The sequence below is a fragment of the Magallana gigas genome, chromosome 2 (genome assembly GCF_963853765.1).
Source record: "Magallana gigas chromosome 2, xbMagGiga1.1, whole genome shotgun sequence".
Taxonomy (NCBI): domain Eukaryota; kingdom Metazoa; phylum Mollusca; class Bivalvia; order Ostreida; family Ostreidae; genus Magallana; species Magallana gigas.
The window spans coordinates 39,034,308-39,053,405 of record NC_088854.1 but is presented as its reverse complement, the minus strand read 5'-3'; the positions used below and the strand labels follow the sequence as shown (position 1 = coordinate 39,053,405).

The window sequence follows — 19,098 nt, the reverse complement described above, 5'->3', positions numbered from 1 at the left end:
CCTGAGGAGGCTTCCACACAAGTTTCAGCTTTCCTGGCTGATTAGTTTATGAGAAGAAGATTTTTAAAGTTTTACTTATATATTCCTATGTAAAACTACGATCCTCCATTGTGGCCCCACCCTACCCCCGGGGGTCTGATTTTAACAACTTTGAATCTACACTACCTGAAGATGCTTCCGCACAAGTTTCAGCTTTCCTGGCTGATTAGTTTCTGAGAAGAAGATTTTTAAAGATTTACTCTATATATTCCTATGTAGAACTTTGACCCCCATTGTGGCATCATCCTATATTCGGAGGTCATGATTTTCCCAACTTTGAATCTACACTACCTGGGGACGCTTCCACACAAGTTTCAGCTTTCCTGGCTTTATGGTTTTTGAGAAGAAGATTTTTGAAAATTTCTCAAAATTTTTCATTAATTTCTAATTATCTCCCCTTGAAAAAGGGTGTGGTCCTTAATTTTCACAACTTTGAATCCCCTTTGCCTAAGGATGATTTGTGCCAAGTTTGGTTGAAATTGGCCCAGTAGTTCTTGAGAAGATTTTGAAAATGTGAAAAGTTTATGGACAGAGACAGACGGACGGACGTCAGAAAAAATGTGATCAGAAAAGCTCACTTGATCTTTTAGCTCAGGTGAGCTAAAAAGGAAATAAACAATCTCTATGTAAAAGTGCAAAATTCTTGTAAATAGCATAATGGTATTTTACAATCTTCTTTATTTTTCCCTTTATTTCACATTATATAATATTATATTCTTGGACATTTTGCATTCTGATGCAGAACAAAACATGGATACATAAAAAGAAGAATTATTTTTTTCTATATTATTTGAATGTAGATATTTTCCTGTCTTGCTTAATAAATTTATGGAAACAATGATTCAGCATTATTTCTAAAAAGAAATAATTTTGTTTTGCTAAATCTTGATATATTTTTCAAAAGAGTGTCACATTGTCATGGTACTTTTCTCTTTAATGATACATAGCCCTAAAGACCTAGTAAGTTGTCAGAACTTGTGTCCAAACCATGTGTATACTGTGGAATCATTTAATTTCGTGGGGGCCAATTTTCGTGGGTTGTGGGTTTTTTGGTTATTCGTGGGGATGTAATTTCGTGGATGTGTCGGTTTTCAGTTTCAGTAGGAAAACTATAAATCTTTTATAATTAGTTTTCGTAGACAGTATAAATTCGTGGCTGAGGGCTACCCACAAATACCACGAAAATTGAGCCACCTTGAATTCTAATGATTTCACAGTATGTATCTTATATACGTATATCGTATGTTAACAATGAAATATGTTCAAATCAACACAGTCCCTATCAATATCATCAACAAAGAATATTACTTGCACCAGCCTGCCATAAAAAAGTCCTTATTGCAAGAGCATTGCCAAACTCTCTGCAACTAGATGTAGATATAGGTTAAAGATACATACAGCACTTGGTATACTGTGACTACATGATAGCACTATCAAAGCAGTGGCATTCCTAGTTTTTTCCTTAATTCATTAGGAATATAAGGATTAGAGTTACAATGGCCGTGTCTGTTTGGGATGTCAGATTCACGGTAAACATGGAGCTGAACACAGGACCGGACAGATATCTCGATATCATTCCAAACCTACAACGCAAAAAGGCACATCAAATGTTAACTGTCTCTCTTTCAGTTAGCGTAGATGGTTGATGGTTTGATTATTATTAATGTTGAACAATGGAATTTGTTACAGTACAACTTGCTTATATAAGAAATTTCTTGGAACAGAATACTTTGATTAATTTAAAATTGTTTCATTAGAAGCATAGAAAAGGTATAATTATGGGACATGAATTAAATTTCATAATTACTTTGAATATCAAAACCAATTACAGTATGCTTATAGAAAAGGTATGATTATAGGACATGAATTAAATTTCATAAATACTTTGAATATATTAAAACCAATTACAGTATGCTTAAACCTATATCAATCTTTATATGGAATTAAGGACAAAATTTTTTTTTTTTTAAATAAAGAAATTGATTTACCTCTTCTCCTAGAGCAGTAGCAAATTTCTTCGACAATTTAGCATCAGGGATCCATACATTTCCTTTGGCCAGAACAGCATGGTCATTATATTTTCCAAGGAACATAACTCTGACTTTGTCCGACAGAAGTGGATAAGTCTCCTGACAGTTGTCATCCACAATGGTGGAGACTAAGTCACTGAATCCCTGGCCTCTCTCCTTGTATGTACACATCAAATAACCTGCACAAAAAGTTAATGGTGCACAAAATGATTAAGTTCATCTCACTGACAAATTTTTATACAGAGCGATTATTGTCATTCTCAAAACTTGAGAAAGTGTTACTTTTTACATATATATGTGACTTTTCACAGTATTTATTGAGAGCTGAATGCAAGTTATTTCCCCTATAAGGAATTATTATAATAGCACAATACAGTATATGTATTTACATTTTTGAAGTTCATTCTTTTAATTTATATTTTCAGAAATGCATATACTGGGTAGCATTAATAAAGATAAAAAACAAACCTATAAATGACCACATGGAAGGAGTATGCAGCATACAGTAGTTGGCTCTCATATTTTGTACGGATTCCATTACATCCTTTATGGCTTCTTCTCTCATTTTTATTAGAAGTGAATCTAGTTTTCTGAGCTCTTCTTTATAATCAACTGTCAAAATAGGTCAATGTATAATAGTTTCTAAAGTTAAAGTTCAGTCACAAAAGTACATTACGTTGATCCATATTTCCTTTATTTTACCTATAAATCTATTTTTTTTTTTATATTTTCACAATGTCTTGATCATTTTGAATTATATAGTGACAAAATTAATCAAGAAAAAATGTATATCTGTGCATGCTACCTTAAATTGCAAAAATAAAGTAAAAACCATTAGACTTACATTAATATTCCAAAATTCACAAAAAAATAAATTTTTGATATACATGTCTATTAAAATAAAATTAAAATTCTAACCTTTTAAGGCAAAATCAATATACAGCTTGCTTGATACAGCTGCTCTTGCTTTGCTGTTGCTATGACAGAGGATAATTTGACACATCAGTAATCGTGTCAACTGCATGACATCTAGGTCAGGGTCAATCAAGGTCAATATCACAGGCAGAGAAATATGCTTTTTCACATCCTTTACAATCTTTCTGGGTTTTGATGCAAGGTAATAATCATCCATATCTTCATTCAAATCATCACTTTCATCATCACTTTCACCATCATTATCATCATCATCAACATCATCATTATCTTCATTGACATTCTGACCTTGACTTTTATCTTTTGACTGGTTACACTGAGCAGTCTGAGTCTCCTCTGAGTTAGAGACTAATGAAACTTCATCATTCACACTTCCTTGAACCACTAGCGTATCCTCCTCTTTGTCTTTATCAGTATTCAGAAACCGTTTTAATTGATCTGGAAACAAAAAGGTAAAAAGTAAAAACAAATTTTCCCAGAATTTCAACAAAATCAACTGTTATTATAATATTAAATAAGTTTCTTTCTTGAAAATTTCATTTCTGTGAATCTTTGTGTTTGAGAACAGTTCAATAATGAATAGCAATTTTATTCCAAAAAAAAGAAATTTATTGAATGCAGTTTTAATTACAGAGAGTTACTGACCATTTGCACAGCTGTACACCCTTTTCACAGCTTCCTTGGCCATCACAATCCACTTCTCTGGAGGAAGTCCATCATTTTTGTCCATTTCATCAATGTCCAAGGACTGTCCCAGCCACATCTTAATAAATGCCATACAGCCCAGGAAGCTCTGTATATTTGGCTTGGCTTGATTGGAGAAAATCTGTAACATCTGAAAAACACAACCCAGGATAAAAGATCTGTTATTCAGTAACAGTTGCAAAAATATTCCATTTTGGACATCTTATAATGTATCAAGGTTTAAACACATCACTGGTGCTGAAATTCAATCCAGTTTCAGTGTGTTTCAACGTTGAAATGTTTAACAATAAGTGAATAACTGATAAGCCATTGTATTTGCAAATTGTTGCAATTTTACAGATACTGTGGTTTCATTAATATTCAAGGGTATCAATTTTCGTGGATAAAGTGAAAATTGCAGTTTCAATGAATATGTAAATTCGTGGCCAATGACCCTATCAATACAAGATGTTGATAGAAATTGCTCTTAAATGAACATATAATTTCGTGGATCAACTAAAAAACGAAATCCACGAAAATTGGTATTCAACGAATATTGATGAAACCACAGTACAGCATGTACACATGGTTTGATGACAAGGTAAACAATACCACTTAAAGTGCTGTTTTAAAATTATTGAAATAATTTAATTTGTTCTTCTGGTGCAATAACATTTTAACATATTTAAATGCAATGCTGTTTCTAACGTAAAACCTTTGATATAGCGAAGTCATTTTTGATTCTCCCAAGTTGTAGATTGTTTTAGAAACTTATGGGATATTAAAATAACAAATAACATTTTAAAACGAATTAAAATCATTATCCTGCTTTAAGCATTGTTTTATTGTACATGTATATAAATGTTATCTGACCATTGCCAGGTGCTGTAACTTTGACTGAGTCAGTGAACATGGATCATCCACCCCACTCTCTGTTTCAGCTGTTGGATCCACCACTACCGCTGCCCGTCCTTCATGCTGCCATTTCTCCACTGCTTTTCTAGCTGCATTCACTTTGCTTGCCTGGTTCTTGTTCTTTTTTTTCATCAATAAAAGAAATTAGAAACTCAGCTGAAATCTCATCCAACTAATTCATAACTTACTTTACATGAACAAAAATGAAACAAGAAACTCAGCTGAAATCTCATCCAACTAATTCATAACTTACTTTTATTACTTGAACAAATCAAAATACAATAATACTGTCATAATCTGGCATACCCTGATTATATCCAGTTCTGCTTGGGCCCAGACTTCCAGGGCCTGATCCAGCTTTTCATCATATTTCTTTGTCATGCTGTCATCAATAGTCAGGCCTTCCCGGGGATCAAACACTTTTGTAAGTGGTAGGTCTTTATTGTTAGATTCAGTCAACATAAGTTTCACAAGTTCCGTTAGGGCTGGAGACTCCTCCAAAAGGTCCTTTTCTGTAAGAATTAAGAAATCATTTTTTAACAAAATGTTTGGCCAAGTTATATTGAAAGCATATGAAACATTCTTTATAAAATTTGTATCAATTACAAGAAACAGATTTGTTTAAATGAGCTACACATTTATACTGTATTGACAACGACAAAATATGTATTACCTTTCTTTCCATGTAAAATAAGATCAATCAACCCATGGCTAATGTTGGAGTTGATTTCTCTCAGATTTCTAGATGCTGCTCTCCTTAAGCACTCTGTAACCATAGCAAGCCAGAATTTCCTCAAGTTCTCCTCTCCATCTATATGCATATCAGAAGCAATACATGTACAACATGCATATCAGAAACAATACATGTACATGTATATTCATTACAAAATTTAACTTTCAATTTCAATTTCAAAATTCAAACCCTCTTCAAATTATATTAACCCTTATTGGTTGTGTGTTATCTGACATTGGTATATATAGGCATTCAATGGGCCTATACTAAATTGTTACCATTAGCCATTTCGGTTCAAATAAATTGAACTTAAAAATGAGTATATAGATATTGGTAAGGGGACATACTGTAGATTCTTTATTTTATGGAAGTACATGCACGTACTTAATTCAGCAATACTGTTGTTCTGTATAAAATTGCGAGACAATGAATTTGCAAACTTTTGCTAAACTTACATGGTTCACAACTGTTAGAAAAACAAGAGGCCAATGGGCCACATTGCTCACCTGAGGAACAATAGGTATGATAAAATCAGCTTAATGGAGTCATAATACAAACTATCTGGACAATGTTCAATAATACATGTTGATCCTGTATAAATAAAATCCATTTTCCCCTGGATATTCTTATGTTTATAATCATTAGTCCCTTTTCTAACAGGACGATTTTATAGTCATATCATATGTTGAGTATTGCAGTTCTCAAAAAGATCCTTAACAATTGTTTATATATGGGATATAAACGTACATAAACTCTGAACCTTCTTGTGAGGCCAAAGAATTGTCCTAGGGCCAAAGTCTTAACAATTATAAAGAATCATCTGGCTGATTAGTTTCTGAGAAGAAGATTTTTAAAGATTTACCATATATATTCCTTTGTTAAACTTTGAACCCCCATTGTGGCCCCACCCTACCCCTGGGGATCATGATTTTCACAACTTTGAATTTACACTACCTGAGGACGCTTCCACACAAGTTTAAGCTTTCCTAGCTGATTAGTTTCTGAGAAGAAGATTTTTAAAGATTTACCATATATATTCCTATGTAAAACTTTGACCTTCCATTGTGGCCCCACCCTACCCCCGGGGGTCATGATTTTCACAACTATGAATCTACACTACCTGATGATGCTTCCACACAAGTGTCAGCTTTCCTGGCTGATTAGTTTCTGAGAAGAAGATTTTTAAAGATTTACTCTATATATTCCTATGTAAAACTTCGATCCCCCATTGTGACCCCACCCTACCCCAGGGGGTCATGATTTTCACAACTTTGAATCTACACTACCTGAGGATGCTTCCACACAAGTGTCAGCTTTCCTGGCTGATTAGTTTCTGAGAAGAAGATTTTTAAAGATTTACTCTATATATTCCTATGTAATAAAACTTCGACACCTCATTGTGGCCCCACCCTACCCCTGGGGATCATGAATTTCACAACTATGAATTTACACTACCTGAGGATGCTTCCACACAAGTTTCAGCTTTCCTGGCTGATTAGTTTCTGAAAGGAAGATTTTTAAAGATTTACTTTATATATTCCTATGTTAAACTTCGACACCCCCATTGTGGCCCAACCCTACCCCCAGGGGTCATGATTTTCACAACTGTGAATTTACACTACCTGATGATGCTTCCACACAAGTTTCAGCTTTCCTGGTCTTATGGTTCATGAGAAGAAGATTTTTAAAGATTTACTCTATATATTCCTATGTTAAATTTCGACCCCCAATTGTGGCCCCACCCTACCCCCGGGGGTCATGATTTTCACAAATTACAATTTACACTACCTGAGGATGCTTCCACACAAGTTTCAGCTTTCCTGGTCTTATGGTTCATGAGAAGAAGATTTTTAAAGATTTACTCTGTATATTCCTATGTAAAACTTTGACCCCCCATTGTGGCCCCACCCTACCCTCGAGGGTCATGATTTTCACAAATTAGAATTTACACTTCCTGAGGATGCTTCCACACAAGTTTCAGCTTTCCTAGTCTTATGGTTCATGAGAAGAAGATTTTTAAAGATTTACCCTATATATTCCTATGTTAAATTTCGACCCCCCATTGTGGCCCCACCCTACCCTCGGGGGTCATGATTTTCACAAATTAGAATTTACACTACCTGAGGATGCTTCCACACAAGTTTCAGCTTTCCTGGTCTTATGGTTCATGAGAAGAAGATTTTCAAAGATTTACTCTGTATATTCCTATGTAAAACTTCGACCCCCCATTGTGGCCCCACCCTACCCCCGGGGGTCATGATTTTCACAAATTAGAATCTACACTACCAGATGATGCTTCCACACAAGTTTCAGCTTTCCTGGTCTTATGGTTCATGAGAAGAAGATTTTTGAAAATTTCTCGAAAATTTTCATAAATTCCTAATTATCTCCCTTTGCAAAAGGACGTGATCCTTAATTTTCACAAATTTAAATCATCTTATGCTAAGGATGCTTTGTGCCAAGTTTGGTTGAAATTGGCCCAGTGGTTCTTGAGAAGATGTTGAAAATGTGAAAAGTTTACAGACAGACGGACAGACGGACGGACAGACGGACGACAGACAAAATGTGATCAGAATAGCTCACTTGAGCTTTCAGCTCGGTGAGCTAAAAAGCAAGATTTTTAAATCTGCAAGGCATTTTTATGCAGATTTTTAATTCCCTGCATTTAATTAGGGATCAACAGTACTGGTCAGACACATGTCAAATGACTGACTGTACAAAAAAAAGCATAATCAAACATCTGTGTATTACCTAGTATTTGTGTGATAGTATTAGCAGGCAGTGATAGAACATATCCAATCATAGTGTACAGGTTTGGCAGTTTGTGTTTGAATCTGTCTTCTGGGGAGGTAAGGAACAATCTGACAGCCTCTGTAAGTTTGTTCTCCAAGGAAAACTCTTGTACACAAGCTGAATGAAGAGAAATAAATGTACTTGTCAAAATTCACTTTAAATGCCCACTGTATTGATGGAACACATTAATTTAATATCTTTGATAAAGTGTATTTTGAGTTCCTTCAACCCAACAACTCCTGTGAGTTTTCAAATACTGAGTCTATTCAATTGTAAGTCACTAGTACATGTACTTTAAAGTAAAACTACAGTGAATAAATGTTCATCTCCCAGTTGGAAATCAGTTTAGAAAAAATTGCCAAATGTTTCAAATTTCTTATTCATCATCAATATACCTTACATTTTGAGAATTATCAGCATATTAAGTTGAATATACCTTGGCAAGTTCGAAGGAAGCAGAAAATCATCTTCAGTTGCTGGTCATTGGACTTTGTATCAGAAAGCTCCCCAACCATCGACCCCAAGATCATGAACATAACGTCCATCTGCTGGAAATCGTAACCCAGAGGATCCAAAGTACAGAAGTAACCAAGAGAAGGCTTCAGCAATACCTGGAAACAAAAGGTTTTCTCCTGATCAAATACAGAGAATGAAATGAAGTGATATTTACCCCTGATTGAAAACAGGACGTAGAACCATTTTAACAAGGCCTTGGACTTTCGGTAGGATGTAGCTATCTATTTCTTGCGTCAAAACAAGTTAAAAATGATGCTGGTTTCAAGTGAAATATACACAGTTGTGTAGTTTTATTTGCCAGACAAATTGTGTCGATTTCAAAGAGCCATGGCTGCGTAGCCAGCGATGTAATAGACTGGCCTACGTCACACTGCAGTTTGACACAACTACTCAAAGTCCAAGCTCTTGTTAAAATGGTTCTAAATTCAAATTAGCAATTTTAAAGAGAAAGAAAACTTTCAATTTTCATACAAAAAGTCTGCAAAATATAAAGATGCATCTAATTGTACCAAAAAGCATATTAATTGAGGCCTGTTCAGAAGATTTGACAGTTTTAATGAGATCTCATGATTATTAAGAAATTGTGTTTCATGGATCAGAATTGTTGGCAAGTACCAAATCAACTAAACAGGCCACTGATGTGATTGATGCACTATGAACCCAAACAATGCATCTAAAAATACAGGTCAGGGTTGCGTCTTGGACACAATATGAGATCAAAATTTTTATTTTACTTTCCATTTTTAATGTTTAGAATAGTTAATATGGGTATTCTAAATGCTTTGTCAAAATTTTAAAGTCAGATATTGAGTTATAAGCAAGATACAAAGTTTGACATTCTGTGTTTTGTAAACAAAGCTCGAAACTTGTTATTGTTTATATATGTGGTTTATTGGTGTACGTTTCAAATAAATGTTGCCTTCTTCTGTTGAAAATATTATTTATGAACAGATTGAATCAGTTTATCTTGTTTAACAAGAGTCATTTTGTCAAAGAAATGGTAATTCCATACTTTACATTATTTGTAAACAAATATAGAACTCGAGCTTTGTTTACATAACAATGAATTCTAACCTCTGTATCTCTCGTGTAACTTGACTTCTTACATTCAAATTTTGGTCAATCGTTCAAAATGCGTAAGTAAACCATTTTATACATAAAAATTAAAAAATAATTTTTTTTTATCTAAAATCGTGTTTAAGTCCCTTTAAGGCATATATATATATAGATAAATTATGAAACTCTTACCTTGACCCTTTCCCAGTGCTGCTTGGTGCAGTACAGAGGGAGCCAGGCATTGATTGGTTCCCGGGACTGACCAATAGTGGTGACACCTAGTGGCTGGCTGAAATCAAATCCACCGTGAGCTCTCAGCTGTCCTTCACAGTTGATCTTGTACTCAAGAGCATCCAACATAGCACATCTGCTCACTAGTGTCCCACTTACTGAGTGAAGTTCTACCTGGAAAGGTTTGAGTTTCCATAAATTTTACATTCAAATTAAGAGAAATACTGAGTTAATAGAATTTTTTAAATTTATCATATTTATAGAAACACAGGGTATTGTACATGTATAATGTATGAAAAGAGGCAGGTAATTCAATACGAACACATGAAACCAAATTGGCCAAAGCGGCTCTTGTATTCCGATTTCACTAATAATAGTTAATTGGATTAAGAGCGTGCAAGACTAGCTGTGACTTTCTAATGATGGATACCTTGCAACTGATGTATCAAGAGAATGCAGCAACACAACTAACTTGTATTAAAGTTATACACAAATACATATCAATAATCGTTTTCATAACTTACCAAAGTAGGAGCATCCAGTACATGTTCTTGTCTGCGCACGGCCAAACCAAACCCGATAGCATCATCCTTGTCACTATCCAACAGAATGTCCTTGATATTGTTCAGAGATAGGGTGCAGACAAAGAAATCGGTGGATGACCTCGACATCCGTTGGATTTCCTCTCTATCTAACTGTATTTGATCCAGCTGAGCCTGGGCGGATTGTAAATGAGGCATGTTCTTTGCCACTCGCTTATCCAGAATTCTCTGTCTCCGAGACTTTGAAAACTAGAAAAAAAATAATGGTTTATATTCATTTTCTTATGGTTTTTTTACCATGAAATTTGAACATGGATTTTCTCAGCATTTCACAGTATCATAAGAAGTAGAATTTTAAAAAATCATAATCATACCTTTGCTTGATATCTCATGTCATGGGCTCGAGCCAACATCTGAACAGACTGAGTATTTCCTCGAGCATACTCAGCCAGGACATTTCTCATCTGATCAATCTGTTAACAGACATGAGAAAAAAAAAAAATAAAAAACAATTTTCTGGAAAATCAAAACGATGAAATTTCTGTACAAGCAACAATTTACCGTAACATAAATTAAAAATAAATCATGCATGACATTAGATTTTTTTTTCCCAGCATAAGGTGTTGTAAAAATATCTGTTGAATATTAATCACCTTTTTCTTGATGTCGTCCAAATGTCCCTTGAGAATCTCCCTCAGCTCTTTATTAAATTCCTTTCTGAACAGTGGCACCTGGGACAACCTATCCTGTAGCTTATCAACTCTGCTCGACAAGTTTTCTTTCACTGTAATAGAAAAAATAAATAAAATGTTGATTGCAATTAATTATTTGCACTTGATTAACCTGTAACTGAATACATCCATAACTCTTTTTATTGTGCATGAATTTTACACTCTTAAAAGTTACCCCCCTTTGTTAGTGTACATTCATCCCTGAGTATGGTATATTACCGGGAACTAATTTTGTAAACATTTTAAAACTTCAAACATACATGTTGTACATGTTTTTTACAGATTTGTGGCACCATAATACTGCCAACTATGGGGCAACATTAAAAACATAATAATAGAAAACAATAAGGTTTATATTTGCTAGACTTTGCCCCAGTTGCATGGTATTAATGTTAAGAATGAAATTTTTAAAAACAAAAATTTACATTGATTGATCCCAGATTGACCATGCCAAGGGAAATAACTTTATTTAATGAGAAAGTCATCAAAATCTCCTGTTAACATATATATCATACATTGTACAATTTAAATGTTAATTAAGATTCATTCAATAACTGACCATTTTTCTCACAGATGGCTTTCCCAATGTCTGCCAACAGAACATCACTGTTTCTCTGTAACACTTTCAGATTCCACACAACCTTCTCTTCTGCTCTGACAATTTGTCTCTGGGTTGTGGTAACTTCACATGGAACAAAGGTTTTTTCTGGCTTTCCTTGCTTTTACAAAACAACAAAAAGACCAACATTTCCAAATTTTACCGGATCTAAATACATGTATTTTTGACAAAAAATTCACTGTGGCTCTAAGACAAGGCACAAACACCATTAAAATCCCACATGGCAGAAATTTTACTTTGAAAAAAAAAACCATCAAAAACTAGACCAAATAAAAGCTTTAAAAGATCTGAATTTAATACATTCATTGACACCTTTTTAGCTATCCATATTCAAGCAAGTGTAATATACAGTACTCTTTGAATTTTTATAGCAAACATACTATTCCTGTATATTACTAAAATTTGCAAATATAAATACCTTGTTCATTATTGTCAATTCCACCGCAACGGAGAGATTTGTGGAATCAGGGTCACTGATAAGCATCCATAAATCAACTCCCAGTTCTGACTTTCCTTCAAAATAATACAGAACAAAATAAAGTCAAGTATTTATATGCAACTGTACACTGGTATTTAGTAAAGAAAAGATATAATGAATTTTTTGTTTTGTATTTTTTTTTAACTACTTTATTTATCAATTGAATAATCTAAATTTAATTTTTTTTTTTAAATATCTAATTTTTGTAAAGGTCTGACTATTATAAATTATATTGTACCTGATTCTTCATCTTTAGTTATCTCCCCTGTAAATATGGCCGAGTTTTTAGCTGTTCCTCCTTCTAAAATCTGGTTAGTACCAGGTATAGAAACCATCACATTCATTGATGAGGTGGCACTAAAATGTGTAAATATCAACATATGCATATAATTATGATGAAACTGAATTACATGTACCCAATATACCGTAATAACTCTGAGATGAAAATTTTTATTGAAGAATTATTTTTATTGTTCATCTAAGTTTTTATGCATTATATATTTTATTTGGTTTGTAGAAATTATTCATACTTGCTGAGCACAAAGTCGAAGAGTTCCTGGAGTTTGTCCCTTAGGACAGTGGGTCCATCACCGGGCTCACAATAGCGGAACATGCCCTCCCCGGTTCCTTGTTCTGTCAATTTCTTGAGGAACTCATAGTGGTGTTCTTTAATGAAATAAAAAATTCATATTTCAAATTTTCAGAATCTGATTATATTCACTTAATGTTTATATTCTCAGTTTAAATTATACTTTTAAGTATACATTTACATGTATAAGGTACATCTTGTAGTACAATATAAGGTTAAAACATATATTACTGATTTTATTTTTAAACATGATGCTCAAAGGCTTTAACAGTCACTTGTGTACTATAGTAAAACACAGGCTTGTCAAAAATGGAAAGAGGGGAAATGGATGGGTTTTTAACACGCAAGTTTTTCAATATCCATATCAAATTCTCTTGATACGGAATTATCTTGGAGAAACAATGTAAATTGCAAAAGATTTTCCCTAAGTAACCAGTAAAACCACACCCTAAAACCAGAACTCCTCACCAAAGCATCATGAAGTCCAAAATTGCACATTTACAATATGACCAATAGATCGAGTCTTCTCCGACCTAACATTTCAACCACTTACCCTGCGGTCATAAATTTCACAATTTCAGTAGAAGTCCTGTTATTCATCCTTACGATGCACTTAGAGTGCCTCCTAGATGCCTATTATCAGGAGACTTGAGAAGATTTCAGATTTTAAAGAATAAATGCATATATATATATATATATATACGTTGACCCCACCCTGACATGCAAACATGACCCATGCAGGTGTAATGAATTTTCCAAATCTAGAAAAGACTATTTTGTTCATCATAGGCACATATACTTAGTTTGCCTGCTAGATGCCCATTACTAGGGACAGGAGATTTAAATGTACAATAATTTACATACCTTTTGAAAATCCAACAGCATGAATTGTGATTGAACTTCTTCCTGCACTATTTTCAACACTGGCCATCAGAGACTGGAACCACTTTTGCTCCACTGTTTTTGTTCCATAAAGTCTAGCATCAACTCCATCAGTCAAGAAAACAATCACAGTTTTCTCAATTTTTTTATCTAAAAAAAAAACTAAAATTAAACTAAAAAAAACTGAAAATTATTTATTTGTTTTTTTTTTTTAGCATATTGGCAAAAAAATTTGTTTTTATTTTACTGTTGATATACTCTCTCTGACCTACATAATTCATTTTGACAATTTTTAAAGTTTAACTGGTATCAAGATATACATTAATGTTAAATGAATGTATTATGTATGTATTTAATAATATATAGCCCGGTAATGAATATACATGAAATTGCTCCTCTAAAACCCGAATTTGAAATCATAAAAGCATTTCTTTTAAATACTTCATCAAAGTCGTTATATCTATGTTCCAAAAAATTTCTGCATTAGTTAATATATTATATACAAATGTGTAAAAAAAAATATTTTTTGTTTTCAAATGAATAAAATAATTCATTTTCATGGCAAAAAAGATATGTTAACTTCAATTTACAACAGGTTTCTAAGAGAGCAAAATTCTAATTTTTACACAATTAATCCTGGATTTGCAAATCTTGCAAAGAAGTTGACAAAGTTAACTTAAATTAGCACCTGTTTTCTTTCTGACTTTCCTCATTTCATTTCCAACATGTTCAAAAGCAGCTGAAAAATTAGTTCCTCCACCTGATTTAATCTTTTCAACTTGACTCAAATAATTTGTTCTGTCTAGATTCACGGTACAAGCTTCGTTGTTAAACAAGATTAAATTTGTGACCATGCTGGGCTGATCTAGTGCTCCATCCAATATATCTTTGAGGGCAGACTTCACCTTCACAACAGAGTAAAAATAATTTCAATACAATCAATTAGTATGTAATACATCAAGAAAACATAGGTATAACCATCACAGATTACAAAGCTCACTGAGACGGGGCATTCACCTTTATGAGACCACCTTTATCATATTATATGAAAATCATAGTTATAAATGTTGATAACAGTGATTTAGAAGCTATGTATTATTGCATTATATATATTTGATAAGCTTTTTCAAAATCTATCAGATGAAAATAATGTATACCCTAGAGATAAGGTTCATGTACAACAAAATGTAACAATATATGCCATGATTATGCACAAATGCATAGTATGTACAAAAGGGTACATGTTGTATGTTAACCGAATTGTAAGAAAAGGCTTATTTATGAACCTGTGTGATGGGGTTCCCACTCATGGAGCCACTGGTGTCAGCTAAAATCAATAGGTGGGTCGCTCCAGTATCAATCTGTTGATGGTTTAAATTCGGAAGAGGTACGTTGATTTTTACAAGCTTTTCTTCGGTGGATCTCCTACATTCTGATTTCTGGGAGAGACCTTCATCTTGTGAATCTACACAAAATTGATTTAAATAAAGGGTGAACAGTATTATTATTGAAATAATTACAGTAAAACACGGTTATAGCGAACACGCTTATAATGAATTAACGCTTACAGCGAAGTGAACTTCATTCCCTAAGTCTCTATTTCATGTTGTAAACTTGACGGATATAACGAATTACGCTTATAACGAAGATAAACTGGCCGTCCCTGGGACTTCGTTATAAGCCTGTTTTAATGTACTTTCAAAAATCGTTTAAAGTAGGCATCACAATCCATCAAAGATGGTTTTATTCTACAGGTATATCAATAAAACATCCAAAGTCATAAGGATAAAAAAATGCAGTCATTGAATTGAAAAAAGATTTCAATAGATACATAGGTACAAAACTGTTATCTCTAGACACAATTGGGATTGTGACCATATAAAAAAGCCCCAATTAAAGGCTTGATTGCAAGAAATAGTCACTGCGAATCAATAAATATTCTGTAAATCGCAGAATTCAACGATTATAAATAAAAGTTGGTTTACAAGAAGTCAAGTGGAGAAAATTTATGGTCGGGACAAGGTATTTTTACATGGATATACCATGATCTAAACAGAATCACTATGCTCAAGAGAAGTGAATTGGATGGACAAACTGATCGCTAAAGGGCACCTGCAGAGGAGGGTTCATAGAATATGGGCTTAAAAGTTTGTAATTTAGTTTCTGTTTTCAACACCCATTTGAGTGAATTGGTTTTAGAAATTTCTCTATGTTACACTAACATACAGTTTTAATTAATTTATTCCTCTATAATCTTCTTCTCACAGCTTTATTACTAAAACTAAACTCCAGAAACAAGGAACTAATAGTGTCAAAAATAGTCCCGACCAGAAATACAGGATAATGCATCATCCGTTGATAAAAGCATGGTTTAATTCAAACTGCTACTATATAATCCTACACATGTATGGAACATTAAAATACATCTTTTATCTCATACGTGTGGTGTATATTACCCGTGTGATAAACCTTTGCTATATCAAACGGGTGATGCTATATCAAATACTTCCGGTCCGAACTATTTTTGACACAGCTCCTCGCTTCAACGCTTCAGTGACCTATATGTTTTTACAAAGATCTAGTACTTTCAACATAACTATATTTACTACAAAATTGATATAAAAGTGATTTTGTCAAAGATTTAAATTACAAATATGAAGGAAAACACATAACTGCGTCGCATAGGCGTCGGAAATGGGGGGGGGGGGGGGGGGTATTGTGAATTAAGGCGGGGGGGGGGGGGGGCTTATACATAACCGTAACCACAATTTTGAAAGTTATACACAACCGTAACCACAGATTTTTGATGAGTTTAGCCCCCTTCCAACTTTCAATTTGCTTTGTGATTTTTATAAAACTGCAAACTACGTTAACTATCAAGGAGTTCATCCTGACGACGCGACGAAAACAGAGCGCTCTGGTTGTGTTTATATACAAGAACTTACCGAAATAATGTTTCATAAGAAGTTTATTCCACCACCAGTAAGCATCTTTATTCACTTTAATTTCGAATCATAAGGCTAGTGTCTGTTTTATAGAACATCAACAACTGTTCCTCGTTCGAGTCAATTCAAACTAACGAGCATTCGCAACTTCGTGTAACGTTATGTCAACAAACTTGATTATTCAAGTCTTCTCTTCGGAATTTCCATTTAATCAAGTGAATAAGCTCTAAGAAAAATTATTTAGAGCTAAAAAATTATTTTAAGGTTTATTTCAGTGAAACTTTACATTTAAACGGTTAGATTTATCTCAGGAATGACGTACTAAATTGTATTGCGCAAGGTCACAATAGCCGCATAACACAACGTTGCATCATCGTTTTTAATCTTTGAAAAAAAAACACAATTCGGGTCACATAAGGGACTGTCTCAAAAGCTTCATAATATAAATCAAATTGTATGAGATAAATAGAACATCTATGATTGTGTGATTTTATATTTGCTTTATCCAACTCGTTGAAATGGTTATATTCGCTCGGCAAGCCTCGCGAATATATACACCATTTCAACTCGTTGGATAAAGCAAATATAAAATCACACAATATAGATATCCTCTATATACATACCTGTTTGATTTTCCGACTTGTCTGATTCTATATGCTCTATCACAACACTTGCCCCTAGCTTCTCCATCTTTATTGAGCACTGTCAATTTCCAAAATATCAAATTAAATATTTTTGTGTATATTTGATAATAATAAAACAATTCCTATAAAAGTATTAATTATGATAGTCTAATTTAGTTTCCATTCAATTTTATTTTCCCATCCTTATCATCATGCTAATATCTTTTAGCTTCACAGCATTGTGTCACAATATACACTAGCTGGCACAACTTGTTTATCATACAGTGTAACTACATATTATTCAAAAAAATTTCCATAAACATTAATAATTTTTTCCAATGCAGTCAAAGAGGTTAGAGCAATATCTACGAAATAAAACATTCAGGTGACATACATTAGACGCGGGGTGTACGAGATATATATATACCATAAACATTTAATACTTACATTAGCAGCGCGGTGGCTTCAGATGGTTCAACTGTTCAAACATTCAGTTACTTTCACTGATGCAATTCAACTAAGAGCATCTTACTATCACCCAGTAAATATTAATAAACGTTATATAGTGACCTCATGAATCACAGCGAACATGCAATCGAGCTGCAATGTTCCGAAAAGTCAATGTAACAGCGTTTCCATGCATTTCATCATCAATGTTTACATGAGCTAAAAATTTTGAATTCCGAACCCGATCGATTTTTCACATGCATCTCATCAGGAACAAATTTTTAATAAGTATTTTTGACATAATTTATTTTATTTTGTTAACAAAAAAATTTCGATATCAGAGAAATAGTTGACAAATATAAAAAGTGCATTTTTAAATCAGAAGCTGATAAAATGATTGCCTTGATAGGACCTCATCTTCGCTAGCCAAGGGTTTTCGGTCCACTTTGCTCCCCATAAACCCTTGGCGGATTTCATTACGAAAACTCGGTGATGTGGTGGCGCTATCTAGCGAGCAACTTGAGTTGTGCCCCTTGCATATTTACATTTTAATCGAATTAAACAACGGATTTTATATACACTACGGCATTAATACAATTTGAAAAGATGTTGACTACCGAATATCGGAACATAATTAACGATGCTATTAAATACGAATTAAGTTATAACCATGGGAAAGCACGGAATGTTTTATTCATACTGTTTTGTAAGGATCTGTACCGGGAGTGAAAAAGTCGCCGATTTATATGAAAGCTTTTATGTCATAAAACCAGGTATCGTTGTCGTGAATAATGTGAACCAAACAAATAAAATAAAACAGAGCTCATTGAACCTTTAAAAGCAATAACCATAAGCAGGAACGAATATCCTAACAGGATAGGCAACTTCTACATTCGCCATGTTTACTTCCCATGCATTTACGCGAGCCTTGACAAGTTTGCAGAACTATGTATAATCCCAGTAAAATATATAGGTTTTTAAAGCGATCTGGTTAGACCATCGTTGGGGAGGCACTGTACTCGAGAACTTGTGCCTCAACTTGTTAAAAGCACCGAATGTTTTACCAAAGATCACACATGTGTTTTCTTTTAAAGTTTATATTTACAAGCACTGCGATTGGATCAGCTACTCGCAGCTGCAGCCAATCATAAAACGGAGCTTGTCACCGAGTTTTCGTAATGAAATCCGCCAAGGGTTTATGGGGAGCAAAGTGGACCGAAAACCCTTGGCTGGCGAAGATGATAGGACCTCTGTAGGTAATGACACATGCTGAACATGGTAACATATATTAATAAAAACATTTTTATCATTA

The 19,098-nt window shown here is 33.7% G+C and overlaps 1 protein-coding gene across 1 annotated transcript; it reads right to left on the bottom strand.

Annotated features, from left to right (window-relative positions):
• Positions 1–929: 929 nt before the first annotated feature.
• Positions 930–18,017, bottom strand: LOC105325853 (uncharacterized). Its single transcript, XM_011425586.4, has 23 exons — positions 17,787–18,017; positions 17,340–17,418; positions 15,058–15,236; positions 14,460–14,676; positions 13,754–13,921; positions 12,831–12,966; positions 12,539–12,657; positions 12,241–12,335; positions 11,763–11,922; positions 11,126–11,256; positions 10,847–10,945; positions 10,455–10,721; positions 9,892–10,104; positions 8,564–8,738; positions 8,086–8,244; positions 5,275–5,412; positions 4,908–5,113; positions 4,560–4,721; positions 3,648–3,837; positions 2,988–3,440; positions 2,538–2,681; positions 2,028–2,248; positions 930–1,622 (listed from the first exon to the last, which is right to left on the bottom strand). Exons 2-23 carry the CDS (start codon positions 17,404–17,406, stop codon positions 1,473–1,475), a joined length of 3,849 nt encoding a protein of 1,282 aa, XP_011423888.3. The 5' UTR covers positions 17,407–17,418; positions 17,787–18,017; the 3' UTR covers positions 930–1,472.
• Between the last annotated feature and the right edge of the window lie 1,081 nt (positions 18,018–19,098).